The sequence below is a fragment of the Elephantulus edwardii genome, unplaced genomic scaffold (assembly GCF_000299155.1).
Source record: "Elephantulus edwardii isolate Elephantulus edwardi_28Jun2011 unplaced genomic scaffold, EleEdw1.0 scaffold00002, whole genome shotgun sequence".
NCBI lineage: Eukaryota > Metazoa > Chordata > Mammalia > Macroscelidea > Macroscelididae > Elephantulus > Elephantulus edwardii.
Window position 1 is genome coordinate 2,652,706 of NW_006399752.1, and position 20,099 is coordinate 2,672,804.

Sequence of the window (20,099 nt, forward strand, 5' to 3'; positions counted from 1 at the left end):
AGTTGTAAAACAGGTTTGGAAGTAGGAGTGGCATCCACTTCCTAAACCATATGCCTCTGGAAACTCTATGAACTTGGAGAAATAGCAATAGTTACGGAAAGACATTAGGTCTTTTGTTCATAGCGTCTCTATGAGTTGTGATCGACTCGACAGCAATCAAAAACAACAACAACCCCTTTCTCTATAATTTCCTTCTGGAGACTAAAGTGCACTCATCCAGGCCATGGTCTTTGCAATTATTTGTTATGTCACAGAAAGATGGACAGCGACTAAGGATGATAAAAGGAGAATTGATGCCTTTGAGTTGTGGTGTTGGAGAAGAGTATTGAATATACTATGGACTGCTAGGAGAACAAACAGGTTCATCTTGGAGAGGGTGAAATCAGGCTGCTCCTTGGAGGCAAGGATTCTGAAGCTATGTCTGACATACTTTGGTCATGTTGCAAGGAGGAACCAGTCCTTGGAGAGGGACATCATGTTTGGGAGGGTGGAGGGTCAGTTCAAGAGAAGAAGACCCTAGATGAGATGGATTGATTTAGTGACTGGGATAATGAGGGTAGGTGTATCAGAGACAATAAAGTTGGCTCAAGATAGAGCAGGGTTCAGAGCTATTGTATATAGGTTCACTATGGGTCTCAAGAAACTTGATAGCACTTAACAACAACATCCCCTCTCTCTAGATATTTCTAGTTCAAAGATGACAGTTGAGAAAATGCCCTTGTAGGCCCCAAGAACCTTTGATATCATAAGTAGATTGGATTAATAGCCTAATGTTTATTGTTCTTAAGCCAGAACTACCAAGATTTTAAGTGAATGCTTTTCAAGAAAAGTGATCAAAACCATTAACAAAAAAAAAAAAAAACAAACGAGTGGCAAAGAAGTAAAATAGAGGTTTGGTTTCATTAATAGTTGTTGTTTCTTGCCATTGAGTCAAGTACAACTCAAAACAACTATATGAAGAAAAGACCTAAAGCCTTTCCATAATTGTTGTCATTTTTCCAAGTTCATAGAGTTTCCAGAGGCATGTGGTTTAAGAAGTGGATGCCACTCCTGCTTCCAATCCTGTTTTACAACTGGGAGCTCCACCAAACACTGTCCACACTGGGAGACCATTATGACCCCAATGACACAAGGCTCAGCATCACAACAATCCCAGATTACCTCAGTACAGCAAATTGATGAAGAGTGATGTACAACGTGGAAGAATGTTCCTCCAAATATAACAGCACTAGTCTTACTTAGCAGTAGTTAAGTGTCATCAGATCGAATATGACTCATAGTGACCCTATGAGAAAAAAAAAATAACCTGAACTCTATTCTCTAATTAACATCATTTCTGTATGATTATAGAGTTTATTGAGTACCCAGAAGCATCTGTTTTAGAAAGTGGATGCCACTCCTGCTTCCAAACCTTAATCAATCTAGAAGCTCCTCCAAGCACTGTCCATGAGTAAGTATTATGATATTTGACATGACTATGGCACAGTGTTCAGCATTACAGCTACTCCAAGTTATTCAATATAGCAAATAGACCAATGACTGCTGTACCACATAAAGAATGTTCTTTTTAAAATTAATAAATTTTACATGATCCCCCTCAAAACACAAGAAACCAGCTTCCAGAGTGGAACCACTGCTCAAGAGTTTCTAGGCCTTGGTGGGGTGAGTTTCTTTCCTTTTTTCCCCACCTCTCTGTTGCCTGGGGACTGGCTCTGGAGCCTATGGTTGGCTGGAAGCCTCTTGTTGGAGCCAATGAGAGCCCAATGTGCAGTCCTGGGGCCTTTGAATATTCATTTGGGAGTTTTTGGAAACTCATGTGGCCTTGGAGGGGTGAGTTTCTTTTTCTTTTTTTCCTCTGTTGGCTGGGGACTGGCTCTGGACACACTGCAAATTAAAAACAACGAGCCATCCCTGTGTCTTCTCTTTCTCTGTTGATACTGTGTTGTTCATCCCTTATTGTATATTGCCTTTCCCTCGCTCCTAGGAAAACCAATAATTTGCCCAAGTGTGAAGTCCTGAAAACATGAAGGAAGGATCAATGGAAATAAGAATTACAGAGAGGAAATGGGAATATTATAATTAAAGGTGTAAAACAAAATATGTGTGAGTGATAGAATGAAAAAGCTATGTTTTGGAAACTTTCACTAAAATAATTTTTTTTAAAAACAACCAAAGATGAGACATTATAAAATAGCTTTATAAAAACAGTTGCACTATTTGCACACCATTCAGATTACCCTGTCCAATATCAGATGCTGTCAGATTAGTTTCGTTGATCTCAATGGTGTGAAAAATCAAGTCTTAAATGCCCCTTGAAGCAGTGTTTTTATCCCAGTGATGCTTTTTCACATGGGCCTCAGAAGACATCTAAGACTGGTTGGAGAACCACTGGAAACCTCTCTGTCCACCCACCTAAAAACAGCAAACTTATGTCATCAGTGTAATCTGACTCATGACAACACTCCGTCAGATTTCAGAGGCTGTGACTCTTCACAGTAAGAGACATCCCATCTTTCTCCCACAGAACAGTTGATGGATTTCAGCCACTACCATATTTTTCTGTTAGAACCCCATCATGTAAAGTATTATGCCATCTCACTGTTGTTGTTGTTGTGTGTCATTGAATTAGAACAGACCCATAGCTGACCCTTCAGCAGGTTTTCAGAGTCAGTGATCACACAGGAGGAGATTGACTATCCTTCTCCTATGGAGAAACTGGTGAATTCAAACCACGTGCCTTTAGAAATGCAGTGCAGAACCTTACCACTAGGCCACCAGAGCTCCCTAGGGGATGGATAAATGAAATGTGATACAATAACAATGTGAACACATCTTCATAACAATGTCTAGGAGGTTAGGAAGTATGTACTGAGAAAGTAAATATATGTGACTATTTAAAAAGTGGACAAATCAAGCATGACTAAATTATAGACTCTTTCAGCATGTGTACCTGTGTGATACAACTATAAAAAACATTAAAAAGCAAAGAACATCAATTCTTCACTTCTGCACACCCAACTTCAGATAATTTATCTAAGTCACCTTCTCAGATCAACTGTAGTTATCAATCTTAGGAGCACATAGTGGAAAAGGAAAAAACCCATCCTTAAAGTCACAGCTGCCCCATGACCCACGCATCTCTGAGCTCAGCTGGTCAAGTCTACTGACTTTCCTAGTTCTTACAAACGTATCACATTAGCCCCATTTTAAAGAAAAGGAAACAGTAGCTTGCCAAAGTCCAGGTGATCTGGCTCCTGAACCTACAATGAACCATTCTACTAAACTGCTCCTATAGACGTTCTGATTTGGTGCTTAACATTTTCACTAAGGAGGCCGCTCCCTGACCCTGCACCACACTCCCACCACTACTGTGCACACCTTTCTCAGGCAGGCAGAGTACTCGCAATTTGCCAGAAGGGTGTGTTCAATTTTCTCCCCTGGCTGTTTCCACAGCCTCCAGTGTTCATCGTGGTTTCATTCCAAGCAAGGTCTTTCCTCACTGCTGCAAGTTACACAATAGAGAGACTTCGCCCTTCATGCTCCATACTCTTATGTACACCTCTTTAGAAGAGGCATGGTACTAGGAGTTTAATAGCTAATGTTAGATAGATCTTAGCTGAAAGCAGAGAGTACCAGAGGAATGTCTGTGTTTCACTGACTATGCAAAAGCATTTGACTGTGGATCACAATAAATTGTGTTTCACCTTGAAAAAATGAGAATCCCAGAACACTTAATTATGTTTATGCAAAACCTATACTTGGACCAGGAAGCAGTCATCATAACAAAGCAAGGAAATACTGCATGGGTTAAATCAGTAAAGGTGTATATCAAGGATGCACCCCATCTCCATACTGGTCTGTATGAGGAGAAATGTGGCATCATTATTAGAGGAAGACTCATCAACAACCTGTAATATGCAGATGACACAACTTTGCTTGCTGAAATAGAGGGGGACCTGAGGCGTTTGCTACAGAAAGTCAAGGACTGTAGTCCAACATGGATTGAAGCTCAAGACAAGGAAAATAAAGATTCTCACCATTGGGCCAATTTGGCAGCATCATGATAGATGGAGAAGAGAATGAAAATGTTAACAGCTCAACTTGCTTGATTCTACACAATCAATACTCCTGATACCAGTAGACAGGTAATTAAAAGATTAATTGCATTGGGGAAAGTCTGGTGTCAGGGACCTCTCCAGAGTACTGAAGAACAATGATCTCTATCTAGAGACTAAAGTGTGCCTAATCCAAGCCAAGGTCTTCACAATTACTAACTATGCATCAGAGAGCTGGACAATAACTAAGGATAATAGAAGAAGAATCAATGCCTTTGAGTTATGGTGCTGGAAAAGGGTATTGAACATTCCATGGACTGCCAAGAGAACAAACAGGTCTGTCCTAGAGAGTGAAATCAGGTTGCTCCTTGGAGGCAAGGATTTTGAAACTCCATCTCACATACTTTGGGCATGTTGTCAGGAGAGACCAGTCCTTGGAGAAGGACATCATGCTTGGAAAGGTGAAGGGACAGTGAAGGAGAAGAAGACCTCAGACAAGATGGCTTGACACAGTAACTGGAGTATTAGAGGTAGGTGTGTCAGAGATAGTGAGATTGGCTCAGGATAAAACAGAGTTCAGAGCTATTGTGCAAAGGGTCGCAATAAGCCAGAAGTGACTCAGCGGCATATAAAAACAATTCATTGGACAGCAAAAGACTGTAAGCACCATAACATTTAAATGAAACACTTGAAAGGGAAATGTCATTTTAAAAATGCAAGATCTAACAGCAGCATAATTAGAATAAAAAAGAGCTTAATTTTGTTTGGTTTGCTTTTTAGCAGTTAGAAGAGTTTAGGAAGAGTGGTTTTAATGATTGAATTACCAACACTTTTCATTTTAAGCCAACATAATGTAGCCAAAAGTACATTAAAAACATCACTGAGCTGAGCACTGATTTTGCAGAAATCATTATTGTCACAAATTCTGATAACTAATGGACTGAATGTACTAATCTGGAATATCGAGTTCTTGGAACTGATTTATTCTTGTAATCCCCATGGAAATCATGGCTTCATTTTAAGAAGATAAAGGTGAATCCAAACAGGAAACATGAAAACAAAATGGAAAGTATACAGAGTTGTTATACCAAAAAGAACTGACTGACAATGAATCACTTCAGGAAGCAGCATATAATTAAGACCAAAGACCAATAGGAATTAAGGAAGCAAGTTGTACTGAAGGCATTGGCAAAAAACGAGTAAGGAAATTAATGGAATACAAACGAACATGTTTCAACAAACAAAGACAGTCATGGATGTGATCACTAAATCTATGCCAAGGAATTTGGAAGACAAGTACCTGGCCAAATGACCAGAGAGATCTGTATTTATTCCTAAAAAAAAAAAAAGGTGATCTAACAGAATGTGGATATTATCTAACATTACCATTAATACCACATGCAACTAAAATCTTACTGAGGATTATTAAAACATGGCTAGAACAGTACATCACCAGAAATAAAACCTGGACTCAGAGGAGGCAATGGAAGGAGGGGTATTGTTGCTACTGTTATATGGATCTTGACTGAAAGCAGAGAATACGAGAAAGATGTTTACTTATGCAAAGACATTTTACTGTGTGGATCAAAACAAATTATGGCTAACACTGAGAAGAATGGGAGTTCCAGAACACTTAATTGTGCTCATGTGAAACCTAGGCAAAGACTAAGAAGCTGTTGTCTGAATAGAAGAAGGAAACACTGAATGGTTTATAATCAGAAAAGGTGTGGTACATTTGAGTTGTATCCTTTCTGACTCACTATCCAATATGCCTGCTGAGCAAATCATTCATGAAGCTGTATTATATGACAAGGAAGGTGGCATCAATATTGGAGAGATTTATGAACAACCTACACTATGTAGCTGACATAAATTTGGCTGAAAAGAGGACTTGAAATACTTTCTAAAGAACACCAAAGACCACAGCCTTCAATAAAGACTACATCTCAAAATCAAGAGAACAAAAACCCCTATTACAGATAGGCAACGTTATGCTAGATAAAGAAAAGATTGAAGTTGTTAATGATGTCACTTTCCTTGGATCTACAATGACCATCTGTGGTAACATCTGTTAAGAAATTTTAAAAATTGTTCACTGGGAAAATCTGAGGGTTTCAAGGACCTCTTTAAGTACTAAAGATCAGTAATGCCAGTTTAAAGACTAAGGTGCACCTGATCCAAGCCATGGCCTTCTAAATTACTTGTTATGTGTCTGAAAGTTTGAAAAGGAAAACAATGACATAAGCAGAACTTATGTCTTTGAATTGTGATATTGGGGAAGAATATTAAATATCTCATGGAATGCTAAAAGAACAAACACATTTATCTTGGAAGAAGTGCAAACAGGGTGTTCCTCAGAAGTAAAGGTTGTCACATTTTGGGCATGTTATCAGGAAGGGCCAGTCTTTGGGAAAAGACATCATGTTGGGAAAGATAATGGGTCAGAAAAAGAGAAGAAGACCCTCAAGTAAAATGGAATGAGACATGACTGTAACAATGGGTTCAAGCATATCAGAGATGGGGACGATGGTGCAGGGTAAGTCAAAGCGCAGACCTATTGTCCACAGGGTTTTGATGAGATGTACTTGACTTGACAGTGCCTAACAACAACAGGGGAATCAGCCCCATAAGGAAAGCACTGTTAAATGTTTGTTAAATAACTAACGGGAAATGGAGAGTTCACGTAATGAAACAGGCTGATTTGTTCCCATTACCTGCTGAAAGAGAACTATGCCAACTCTCTCGTGCCAAATCCGTCAGCTTTTCTGTCTCTTTAGAATATCCAATAGTTAGACAAAACTGCTACAAAAGAAAAAGTTTGGGTATGTTGTTGGATATGGAGTAATAATTTAGGGGCTGGTTAACTGCCCTTGAGCTCAATGAATACCTCAATATAGTACATCTTTGTAGGAATATTCTTATTGTTAATTAGAATCTTCAAAGGACTGACCCCAGTCCACTTTTAGGTAAAAGCCTGGCTGGTACATTAGCCTTTGGAGAGTGAAGTTAAGCCAAGAAGGATGAACTGAAGGGTAAGATTGGCTGATTTTCAAAGTTGTCAAGATAATATCAAGGAAAGGAGGATTTTTAAGCTGAAGAGGCATGAAAAGACATGCCTTGGCATCCAAGCTTGTTGAACACAATGAAGGCTAGGCGTTCCTTGTTCAGTATTTCCCTCAAGGATATGCCAGGCAGGATTAAGGTTACTTTTAAGACCCCCTAGAAGTAAAAGGATTGACAATATGTTAGGGCATCTGTTAATGGTTAACTGAACACTATGGCTACCTCATGTTCTCTTCCTCTTATGGCCCTTAACACTAATAATTAAGAACTAAAACTTTGACCATGTGTAGGCAGATTGTCTGGGTGGGCTAGTGGGCAAACCTGGTAAGGAGGATTGGTCACTGAATAGCACTATCAATGGCTCTCTTGGTGGTTCCTGTTTGGTTCTGGTACCAGTGTAGAAAATGCCCAGGGTCAAATGCTTCAGAGAAGACTAGCAAGTTCCCTCCAGAGGTGGTGGCCACTGATGGACAGACAATAAAAGCGAACTGTACTAAGCTTAATAGTGAAAGAAAAATTTATTACAAGCAAAGAAAATTTATTAAGGATAGTACACTAAGATGCAAACAGCAAGTCTTCTCTAGAGTGAGAAAGAGGCACACAGTCTAGGCGAAGAGCTTCAATATTTATGGGCTTTTCCCTAATCATACTTCTCTGGCCCTGGCTCTTTCTGATTGGTGTTGAAAAGCCACTCTTTCTTACATGGTCATCACAAGTGTTCTCCCAAGGTCAGAGCAGCTATTGCACTCCCCAAGGTTGTGGTACCCCAGTTCCAAGGACAGGACAATGGAATGAGAAGGAGGAAGAGTTTGACCAAGGCTGCTGCAGTTGTTGCTAGTCCTAACAGTTCCATTATTCCTGATTATGCTGAATATGTTAAGAAAACAAAGATTCTTACCACTGGACCTGTAACAGGCAGCATCATGATGGATGGAGGGGAGACTGAAACTGTTAACAGCTTCATCTTGCTTGGATCCACGATTAACACTCTTGGTATGAGCAGTTAGGAAACAAGGAGACACATTGTACTGGGAAAATCTGCAGTTTGGGACAGCTCCAAATTATTGAGGAATAATGATTTCAGTTTGAGGACTAAAGTGCATCTGATTCAGGCCAGGGTCTTTTCAATTCCTTGCTATGCATCTGAGACTGGACAATTAATAAGGATGAAAGAAAGAGAATTGACGTCTTTGAGCTTGTGGTGTTGGAGAAGAGCATGAACATCCCATGGACAGCCAAGAGACAAACAGATATGTCTTGAAGAGGGTGCAACCAGAGTGCTCTTGGAGGCAAGAGTGATGAGGCTTCGCCTCACATACTCTGGGTATGTTGCTTAGGAGGCGCTACTCCTTGGAGAAGGACATAAGCTGGGAAGGGTGGAGGGTCAGTGAAGGAAAGGAAAACCTTTAACACGGTGACTGCTGCAGTGGGCTCTAGTGTGTCAGGAAGTGGGAGGATGGCACAGGATAGAAAAGGTTTCAGATCTTTTGTTCAAGGTCATTATGAGTCATACTTAAGGACACCTAACAACAACATCCCAAATATGCATAATTATGTATAAGGAAGGAAGGAAGAAATCTATTTTTTTCCACTTTTAGGTAAAAGCCTGGCTAGTACATTAGCCTTTGGAGAGTGAAGTTAAGCCAAGAAGGATGAACTGAAGGGTGAGATTGGCTGATTTTCAAAGTTGTCAAGATAATATCAAGGAAAGGAGGATTTTTTAGCTGAAGAGGCATGAAATTGGATATTTAAAGTGGATATTGTCCATCGCAGGTTGTGGATTGGTACTTGATGGGGAAAACAGCGTTTTATAGGGTTGCAATGAGTTATGTTTAGGGGAAGAAGAAAACCTGTGTTAACAATCAAGCCAGCAAAGCTTTACATGACAAGGCCTCTCATTGAGGCCTTGTGTTTGAAGATACATTTGGTTAAAAATGGGTAACAATAGTCTACTGGGATCAATGTTTTTAGTTTGAAAAGATTATAAGCCAACTCAACTCTCAAGTCCTTTTATTATCAGGGTGGCTAGAGTTGCTTAGGTACTGAATGGAAGATTGCTGAATCGAATCAAGTGTGGCAATTTAGGTGCATAAGATTATATCCATTGAAAACCTTAAAGGACACAGTTGGACCCTGAAACCCAAGGGGGCCATAGTGAAGGCACTGCCTTGTTATTTAACATACATAGATACCTTAACTCCAAAGACAACACACTGCTGTTGAGTTGATTCAGAGTCACAGCAATCCTCCACTGGGTAGGCCAGGCTATAAATCTTTACATTCCTTCTCCACTGTTTCCAACTGCTGCGCTCCAACCACCAATTATCATGAACACATCTTGATTACAGGTTTGGTCAGTTTTGGACTGCAACATTTGGTAAAAAACTTCAATTCCCTTCTCTGTAGCTTTAGCTGTAGGAGCATATATTTGAAAAATAGTCATATTAACAAGTCTTCCTTGTGTGCATATAGATAATATCCTATTATCTCACTCACAACACTGTCTTTCAGGATAGAACATGAAATTGTCTTCTTAACTATGAATGCAACAACATTCTTCCTCTGTGTTTAATTTCCAGCACAGTACACCATGTAATTGTCTGATTTAAAGTGGCAAAAGCTAGTCCATCCCCTCTCCTCTCTTATCTCTCTCTTCACATCTCATTAATGTCTAGAATGCCAATGTTTATGTGTTCTGCTTAATTTTGCACTTTTAGTTTCCCAATTATGTTAATGGTATTACTGAACAATATCTTTAATATCACATGTAAGCAAAATACAGAAGATCATTAAAAAATGGCTAGAACAGTTCATAGATAGGGATCTGCCAAAAGTTCAAGTGGGATTTAGAAAAAACTGGGGCTCCAGGGATACCATTGCTAATGTCAGAAGGATCCTGGCTAAAAAATAAAGGATACCGGGAAAATGTCTATTTGTGCTTTATTGACTATGTAAAGGCATTTGACCATGTGGATCATAATGAATTATGGCTGACACTGAGAAAAATGAGAATCCCAGAGCATTTAATTATGCTCATGTGAAACCTATAGCCAGACCAAGAGGATGTTGTGTGAACAGAGCAAGGGAACATTATTTGGTTTAAAATTAAGAGTGTCAAGGTTGTATCCTCTCTACTATTCAATCTGTATACTCAGCAAATTATTTGAGAAACTGCACTCTATCAAGAAGAATGTAGCATCAGGATTGGAGGAAGAATAACCTGCCTTATACAGATGATACAACCTTGTTTGCAGTGAGGAAGACTAGAGGCACTTGTTGCAGATCAGAGAATACAGCCGTCAGTATGGATTACATCTCAACATTAAGAAAACAAAAGTTTTACCACTGGACCAGTAGGCAACACCATGGTAGATGGGAAAAAAGACTAAAGTCAATGATTTCATCTTACTCGGATCTACAATCAGCACACTTGGTACAAGCAGTCAGGGGATAAGAGACATATTGCATTGGGAAAGTGTAGCCAGGGGTCTCTCCAAATTACTGAGGTGCAATGGTGTTAGTTGAGGACTAAGGTGAGTTTGATTCAGGCTATGGTCTTTTCAATAATTTGCAATGCATCTTAAAGCTGGACAATGAATAAAAATGACAAGAAGAATTGATGCCTTTGAACAGTGGTTTTGGAGAAGAGTACCGAATAATCCCATAGATTGCCAAAAGAACAAACAAATATGTCTTGGACAAAGTGCAGCCAGAATGTTCTTGGAGACAAGGATGATAAAGCTTCATCACACATACTTTGGGCATTTTACCAGGAGAGGCTATTTCTTGGTGAGGGACATCATGCTTGGGAAGGTGAAGGGTAGGTGAAAGAGAGGAAGACTTTCAACCAGATGGATTGGCACAGCGACTGCTGCAATGGGCTTGAGTGTGTCAGAGATTGAGAGGATGGCACAGGATAGGATACAGTTTAGATTTGTTGTTCATAGGGTCACTGTGGGTTGTACTTAACACATAATAATAACAATAACAACAAATCTTTACAGGAGGAGACTGACTATGTTTCTTCTGCAGAGAGGCTATTATATTTTAACCACAGGTCTTGTGGTTAGCAGCATGACATGTTAACACACTATGAATAAATACCTTATGGTTCCAAACTTTTGTGACAATTCATAATGCCAGAGACTATAGTGTTTGGAAGCTATGGGTATAACAGACTGAGTCAACTGTTAATATATGACTTAGGCATTAACGGTCCATTGGAGAGCTTCATTGCTCAACATGGTGGCAACTGTTCCCACATGGCTACTTGAATGGAAATAAATGAAAACTTAATAAAATCACTTCAACAAGAAAAAAGTAAACAATCCAATCATCACAAATGAGCACAGGATATGAACAGATATGTAACAAAAGAAGACATTCAGATGGCAAACAAACATATGAAGGAATGTTCAAAATCCTCAGCTATCAGAGAGGTGCAAATCAAAACAATTATGAGATATCATCTCACCCCAGCAACAATAGCAAAGTTCAACAGGCCAGGAAACAATAAATGTTGGTGAGATTGTGGAGAGATTGGAACTCTTACTCACTGCTGGTGGGAATGTAAAATGGTACAGCCACTATGGAAAGTGGTCTGTCCCTTTCTCAAAAATTTGGAAATAGAAATAACATTTGACCCAGTAATTCCACTACTGGGAATATACCCTCAAGAAATCAGAGCTGAGACTCAAACAGATGTAGGCACAGCTGTGCTCATTGTTGTGTTATTTGCAATAGCAAATAGACGAAAGCAACCTAAGTGCCCATTAACAAATGAATTTATTGTTGTTGTTAAGTGCTGTCGAGTCGCAGGCGACTCATAGCGACCCTATGAAGGAGAGTCCTCAATGCTTGTGTGTCTCTCATCCTCTCTCCAGGTTCATAGGGTTTCCGGAGGCAAGCTATTACAGACGTGGATGACACTCCTCCTTCCAAGCTTGTTTTATTTGGGGAGCTCCACTCCACGCTGTCTGCATTGGGTAACCAACCATTAACACATTTGATCTATCAGTGTCACAGTGTTCAGCCTCACAGTAAGCACAAGTTACCGCTGAACAGCAAGTGGACACACCAGGGCTATACGACCTAGAGGAATGAACAGATTAAAAAAAATTATGATACAGTCACACTATTACACAGCACTGCAAAACAATGAACATTATACAACACAAGGGAGCCTGGAGGATATTATGGTGAGTGAAATATCCGTCACAAAAGGACAAATACTGCACAGTACTGCTGTTATCAAATAGGACAGACACAGGAGGGGGGTGTTTGGGGAAAGAATAGAAAATGAATAGATATATAATGAACACTGCATGAGACAAGATGAGGGGAAGAACTGTATGAAATGAATATATGATGAGGTATGACATGAAGAGGGAGGAGGAAAATGTGCAACAATGGAAATAAATGAAAACATTTGTGATGTTAAAAAAAAAACTCAATTAAAATTTAATTACCTTAGCCACTCAAGTGACAGTACTCAACAATCCCCTATGTTTAGAAGCTATGATTGGTTTTAGATAGTGCCATTGCTGAACTTGTATTGACAGTGCTGAACGAAAGGTCTCCAACGAAAAACAGTTTTGATAACTTGATGCTTTGATGACCATACTAGGAAGGCTCTGCTTAGTTTTTGTTTGAATCATTGGGTTTGAGAAAGAATGTGAAGAGGTAAGATCCTAGACTTTGGTGTGCACTGTGAAGGTTAACTTTCCCAGTGAAGACATTAATTCTTGGAATCAATGTGGATGATGGCTTAGGTGAGGTGATGGCAGTAGAGGATGTGGTTTCCTGAACTTAGGTTTTCCTGTGAGTGAAAAAAGTGACTGACCCAGTTGGGCAGAGGAAGTGGTTAAAGCTCCCTTTAAAGAAAAACAAATTTGCACCAAAAATGAGCATAGCTGTCCTTGCCTTATGTTTTCTGGAATTACCTTTGTCTTGATTCATCTGATTATATTGGTAACAATGGGTTAAGCATCCTAATAACGTCACGAGTCTTCACTTTTCTTTCTAGCTTAATAGATTCTCAATTCTTCCCTCAAAAAGTGTTATTCATTATTAGTCTTGTTTCATGTGCCTTTAAATTGATCATTCGTACTTCTCATACTAGTTTAGGGCTCCCTGCCTTGTAGAATAATTTTCAGCAGTGGCTGAGGAAATTTGTTTGTCTCCTTCCACGTCTCACCTCATTCTTGGATACGAACTTATGAAGTGAGAATCAGTAAAGACTATTTGGGAGTCTTAATCTTTACCAGGTCGGTGGGAGGCTGATGGTGAAGTTGCAATAGCTCAAGAGATATGACAAAAGGAATTGGCTACTATTCATAGAAAGGCTAAGAGGACTAAGTACAGAGAAGAAAGTGGCAAAGTCAAGAGTGGTTCCTAATAGCTTTAAGAGGTACGGCTTTTAAGAAGTGTAAGGGATTAAGAAGCTGATTACAAGGAATGAAGTGGAAGTTGCGAGGGCAGCAATGAAAACACAAGCATTGTACTGTGTTGGCTATTTCATCATTCTTTTTACACAATAAAAACCCTCTGAATGAATTCTCAGCAAAGAAAATCATACTGAATGCATAAATTCCTTTATTGAAAATATTGGGATAGCACTGCATTACATATATTCAATATCCATAAATGAAGGCTCACACATTTCTGAGTAAACAATACTGTTTTAAATAGAGAACACAGCATCTGGATATGCTCTCACAAGCAGAGTATCATGGACTAAACTAGGTAAGAGTGAGCTAATATGCAAAATGATCATTTTGTTTGCAAACAGCACATGGCATGAACAGTAAACATGATCGTCATGTGACATTCCTGGTATCTCAAACCAAACCTTAATGAAGGAGCAGGTCAACTGCCAGTCAGTTATCTGGTTGATCGAGAGTTGCCCAAAGGATGTGATGGATGAACAGAGGATCCAGGCTACAGATTTTATGGCATTTACTTAAAATTGCATGTAGAAATACTAAGTAAAGTCCAACAACTGCTGACCTGACAGGAGACCACCTGGCAATTAATTGTTCTCTTTTATGGACAGTCTAAAATGAGAGAATAATCTAAAGGAAATACTCTTCCAGCTTCTACCCAATAGTCTTTAGAATGCAAGGGGGGAAAAAAACCCAAAACCAAACATAAACCCCTCACAGCTATATAAATGTTGTTACTGTTTACTGTCGAGTCAGAACCGACCCATAGCAGATCCTCCAGTGGGTTTTCAGAGGCAGTTAATCCTACAGGAGGAGAATGCCCGTCCTTCTCCCATGGAGCAGCTGGTGGAAGATTCAAACCGCATGCCTTTGGGATTGCAGCGCAGCTTCTTGCCACTAGGCCACCAGAGCTCCCTCTTCCCTTCCCTCAAGAGAACACTAGGGATACAATTTAGGACAGATCACTTTTCAGCTTTGGCTATTTGAACTCTTCCCCCCTCATTAGTGATCTTTGGCTTTCATTAAAGTCTGGCAATTAATAATATTGGTAGGTATTTGATGAGGCTTTGTTGCCAAAATTATGTTTTTCCATAAAGGAGTTATTTAGTGAAATAAATATAGGTTGATACTGTTTTTTTAGAAAAGGTTTTCTCGTTATTCCAATTTTGATATGAATGCGTTTCTTGTGTTGCTTTTTCTCATATAAAAGGAACTAGAAATAAAGACTATTGGATTTATGTTTTTACATTTGATTGAAAAACTACAGAAACTAAAACAATCAGTTCTTCAGTTCTTTTTTTAGAAATAGGCTGCATATTGATGTAAAAATTTGGGGGAAATTATACAACACACATCATGAATAAAAAAATTTTGTTTAAGACACATGATTTATAAGAAGCAAAACACATCCTTCACAAAAGCAGATGTTTCTTTTAAGTCTAAATTCACAAAGGTATATCCAGTTTTATGAACATCAACTTATGGCTGTGAATAATGGCTCTTTCTTCTTTACTAAAAATTATAAACATGTTCAGGGTAAGTAACTAAAAAAATGTACCTTTTTAATGGTCTATATTTCATCACATCAATCAACTGTGATGATGACTTAAAAGTTAAGAATTATGCACTCAAAAAAATATATGCTGCTTAAGACATAGCACCCTAGACAATCAGGGCAAAACCAAACAAAAACTCAATATAAAATGACATAAATCAAATGGATTGTTTTACCAAAAGATCACAAAACTTAAACGTGTATTTTAAGATTTCACACATAAAAAGGAAAAAATAAAACAAATGTTAACACATTTTAAACAATGCATTAGAAATAATAAATAAAAGTTTAAAAAATCTTATATTTTTTTAAAGTGTTGTGCATGTTCATTTTGCTTAAAGAGACCTCTTCCATGGCAAACAATAGTAGGCTGTACATTTTGGTAATGAAAATTATGCAGATAAATATCCAAGGCATGTATATATATTTCCACAGTATCTTTTTTTTTTTTTCACAGTTACCAAAAATAAAAATTGCATTCAACTTCTACATGTATAAACACTCAGATTCCTCACGGATGGATTTAAAGGAGGTGGGCATACAATCAGAACTTCAAATTTCTTCTTTCAGGGTCTGCCCTCCACACATTTTCCCGAATCTTTCTGCAATGTGCCCGTGCTTGGAGATGACAGCAGAAAGAAAGCGTAACGATGGAATGAGGCAGCCCAGGCTGGCATCGTCTTCCAGCCTGGGTTAGACAGGTCGATTGAACCCAGTCTTTTCTCATGTCTTGTCTTAAGGCATTCTCAGTTTCACTCAAATGTCCATACCTCTAGGTCTTGAACTATGAAATCTTCCTTTTTAGAAAGAATATCATTATTGAAAGTGCTGCAGGAATTGCTTCGACCATGGTACAAATCAGCATCTAGCCATAAGCCAAATCGTCCTCTGATATAAATAGAAAAAAGAAGATGAAAACATTTCAACATTATGGGACACATTTTTCTGTCCTCTCTAGGTTAAATTCCTTATATGTATTCTAAGCAGACAAAATTCTCAACTTTGCGTAAAACAAAGACATATTCCCTTTATTTCATTTATATGACCATCTTTCCTAAATGACCAAACAGTAGTAGTCCTCATTTAAACTGATAAATAATCTCATCTTCTATTATTAGTGTTAGTCTACTATCCCCATTCATGGACTAGTTAAAAGCATGTGATACTTAGATTTTAATTATCTATGTCAAAACAGATATACTCAGGTCAGGTGACAAATTATAAACAAAAACAAAGTAATAACACCTTACCCTCCACCACCAAGTTCTAAAGAGCTTATGTCTCCATTGATGAAGTATGAGTTTTCACCACTCCACTTGAAGACCTTGGGGCAGAAATATAAAAACAGAGAACAGACATTTTAAACAAGAGAGTGGCCAAAAGGAGATGATGTGCCTGATTGAAGGGATCAGATCAAGTGGGAAAGGGCTTTCAGCAACTCGAGCTCCAGCCTTGCCCTGTCCTTGGATCCCAGACTATGGAGAAGAGGTGTTCCTACAGAGGACTCCAGGCACTGTGGGTGTGTCACAGGCTAGATGTGTCTACCCAGGTTGGAGTATGGTTTACAATTCCGTAACGCTCATCTCTAAATCCCAACACATCATTCTTGACATGGTGACACTGTGAGGTTGAATACTTCTCCACGTACCTTGAAATTGGGGCTGAAAGTGTAGAGAAAAGTTTCACCCGTGCCATAGTAATGGTCACTGAACTTGAAAGGATGAGTTGCATATGCTCCAAAAATCTGCCAAAAGAAAACAGCAATAGTAACTCCTTTCAACCCTCAGACTCCCACAGAAAGGCTTTCTGATCCAAATTCTCTATAAACTTTCATTAAAAAATCAATTAAAAAAACCAATCAAAAACAAAAGAAAAACCAAACCAAAAAACCCAAAAATAAAGAAGAAAGGCTTTCTGGAATACTTCTGACATAATCCTGTTCCAAGATCCTATTATACTTCCTTCATCAGAGATCACTACTAAATTTACACTCTTAAAAATGATTACTAGTGTGTACATCACCTACTAGTGTGTATGTCCGAAGTTCTTTATTTAAAAAAAAAATGTTTTTTATGATGGCACGAAGCCTCACCTGATTATCCATATCTTTGATGACCAGTAGGACAGGACTATCTAGTGATGCTGACTTCCGATAGAGAGTCTTCAAGCTGGTGCCATGCTCTAATGTGCTATATGCAAGTCTCCACGGATATCCCTGCACCCGTGCTGGAAGACGTCGGGCCAGCTGCAAATCCAAAGACAGAGATGAACACGTTTCACTCACACATCACTTATGAACTCATGGTACAAAGCCACTGTCTACGGCTCAAGCTCAGATACTTTAACTACATGTTGCTCTCCTTTACCCTGGAAAATACATGCCCCTATAAACTATGTAATGGAAGGAAACTCAGTGCTCGGGGGCCTGACGCTGGGTGCTATGCTACTCACAACCTATTTGAAGACACACGATCAAGCTTATAAATGTATGAAAGAGATGCAAGCTCTTCCTTTTGCCTTTTAACCTGACTTTCACTAAACAGTTCATATGCTTCTCCAATCGCCTTTTCCAAACTCTCCTAGGCTCAGAGATGCTAAGGAGAACCACATGTTCTCCCAGAAGTGACAGCAAGAATAGTAGTTTACGCCAGTAATCACATGGGAGGAGTCCTGGCAGCACAATGGTGAAGAGTGCTCTATGGGAGACCTGGTCATCTGCGCTCATAGTCTATAAAACCCTATAGAATTAAGGTTGCATAGAGAAGTGTACTCAGGGTGGGGGGTGGGGGGAAGGGACATGGGAATTGTATACTAATGAAGGAATTTTTTTTCTTTTTCTCTCTTCGGAGGGGGAAGCGAGCTGGTGGGGAGGGGTGGGAAGGGAGAAAATTGCAGCAATGAATGAATGGAAATCCAAAACCTCTGTAAAAAAAAAAATTATAAAAAAAAACCCCAACAAACCCTACAGGATCCATCCCGTCACATGTGTTTGTTCTGAGGAAGAAAAAAAAAAATCACAGTATCTAGTAAGAGTTAGTATGTTCTGTCACCTGTTTTTTTTGGAAACACTTTTATTGGCCTGGAGGCAATCATTCATATATCCTATGTTTCATCCATGTTCACTATATTTTATGCATTCTTTCACAAACCCTCCAGTCATATCAAGATTTAAGTGTGATTGTCATAAATGTCAATAAAGGCTATCTCTTAAAAATATGAAGAAAAGGAAGTGAGAAGGTGTTGAATTCTTTCTAGTGCTTACAATCAGTTCCATCATCATTATTACCTCCATCCCTGGACCTGCTTTATCAAGTCTTTTGGACCAGTGGGTCTTCAGGGAATTGTTTGTAGAACGAGGGTGCTGAGCTTGAGGATCCTTAAATCAGCTGGTATAGCGTCACATCAGGCTCATGGTGGCCTCATGTCAGGGTAGCACTGTGCTCCCAGGATTTCCAATGGTTGATTTTTCATCAGTAGATTGCCATGCCTACCTTCTGAGATGGCTTTGAATGGATTTAAACTTCTAGCCTTGTCCTATACAATTTGGGGGCGGGGGCGGGGTTTGGTTGTTTTTCAGAGTTGTTGGCATGTGCCATCAAGGCAAGACTAATTCACAGCTGATCCTTCAGAGGGTTTTCAGAGGCTATAAATTACACAGGAAGAGAATGCCCATCTTTCTCCCACAGAGCAGCTGGTGGATTCAAAACATGTGCCCTGGGTTGGCAAAGCAGCTCCTTTACTCACTAGGCCACCAGAGCCACAGCCATAAAGGAATTTCTAGTTTTTTAGGTTAGCAGCAGAGCATGCTATTTATATTATACAGGGACTCTGATGATTCTCTAGGAAATCTAAAATTCATGTTTCCTAGCTGCTTTAGTGAGTCCCATATAAGAGGGCCCTTACGAAGGTTCAAAAGCAAGTACATCAACAAACAAAGTGACAAAAAATCTTCAGAAAAGGTAACATATACAAAAAACTATGACAGAAAAAGAAAAAACCTTCATAGCAGCAGATACTTTTCAAAAAGCAAGTAAAGTGCATGTATTGCATTTGTTGTTGTCATGTGCTGTCAAGACACCTGCAATTCACAGCAACCCTACACAGCTCTGAACCTTGCCCTCTCCTGAGCCAACCTCACTATCTCTGACACACCTGTCCTCATTACTCCAGTCACTGTGTTAATCCTTCTCATCCAGGGTGTTCTGCTCCTGCGCCATCCCTCCACCCTTCCAAGCAAGATGTCCTTCTCCAAGGACTGTTCCTTCAAGGCAACACGTCCAAAGTATGAGAGATGGAGCTTCAAAATCCTTGCCTCCAAAGAGAAACTTGGCTTCACCCTCTCCAGGACAGACCTGTTAGTTCTCTTAGCAGTCTAGGAATTCAATACTCTTCTCCAGCACAACTCAAAGGCATCACTTCTTCTTCTGTCATCGTTAGTCAATGTCTAGCTCTCTGATGTATAGCAAGAAATTGTGAACACCATGGCCTAGATCAGGCGTGCCTTAGTCTTTAGACTGACATCTTTGCTCTTCAGCACTCTGGAGAGGTCCCTGACAGCAGACTTTCCTAATGCAATTTATCTTTTTATTGGTGCCAAGAGTGTTGACTATGGAACCAAGCAAGCTGAAGTTATTAACAATCTCAATCTCTTGTCCATCTATCGTGTTGCTGCCAAACGGCCCAGTGAGAATCTTTGTTTCCTTGATGTTGCGTGTCTAACCATATTGGAGACTGCAGTCCTTGATCTTCTGCAGCAAACACTTCAAATCCTGTTTTGTTTTGGCAAGCAAAGCTGTGTCATAAGCATAATGCCGATGTTGTTGATGAGTTTACCAAGCTCTAAAAACAAAAGTCATCAAAAGACTGCAATAACCACTTAAATAGAATTGGATCATTTCCAGGTGTATTCAAAACAAAACAAAAGCCCTCAAACTCACAGTCACTGAGTTGGTTCCAAAAGTTACCCTCCCTCAGGTTTCTGTG

At 39.3% G+C, this 20,099-nt stretch overlaps 1 protein-coding gene across 1 annotated transcript in view; it reads right to left on the reverse strand.

The window, feature by feature from the left end:
* Window positions 1–15,868: 15,868 nt before the first annotated feature.
* NCOA7 (nuclear receptor coactivator 7) overlaps window positions 15,869–20,099 on the reverse strand; it is a 146,635-nt gene continuing 142,404 nt past the window's right edge. Inside the window, exons 12-15 of the mRNA XM_006879141.1 lie at window positions 17,209–17,361; window positions 16,765–16,860; window positions 16,367–16,440; window positions 15,869–16,004 (exon numbers count right to left, since the gene is read on the reverse strand). Coding sequence (XP_006879203.1) covers window positions 15,869–16,004; window positions 16,367–16,440; window positions 16,765–16,860; window positions 17,209–17,361 — 459 coding nt within the window. The remainder of the gene's footprint in view (window positions 16,005–16,366; window positions 16,441–16,764; window positions 16,861–17,208; window positions 17,362–20,099) is intronic.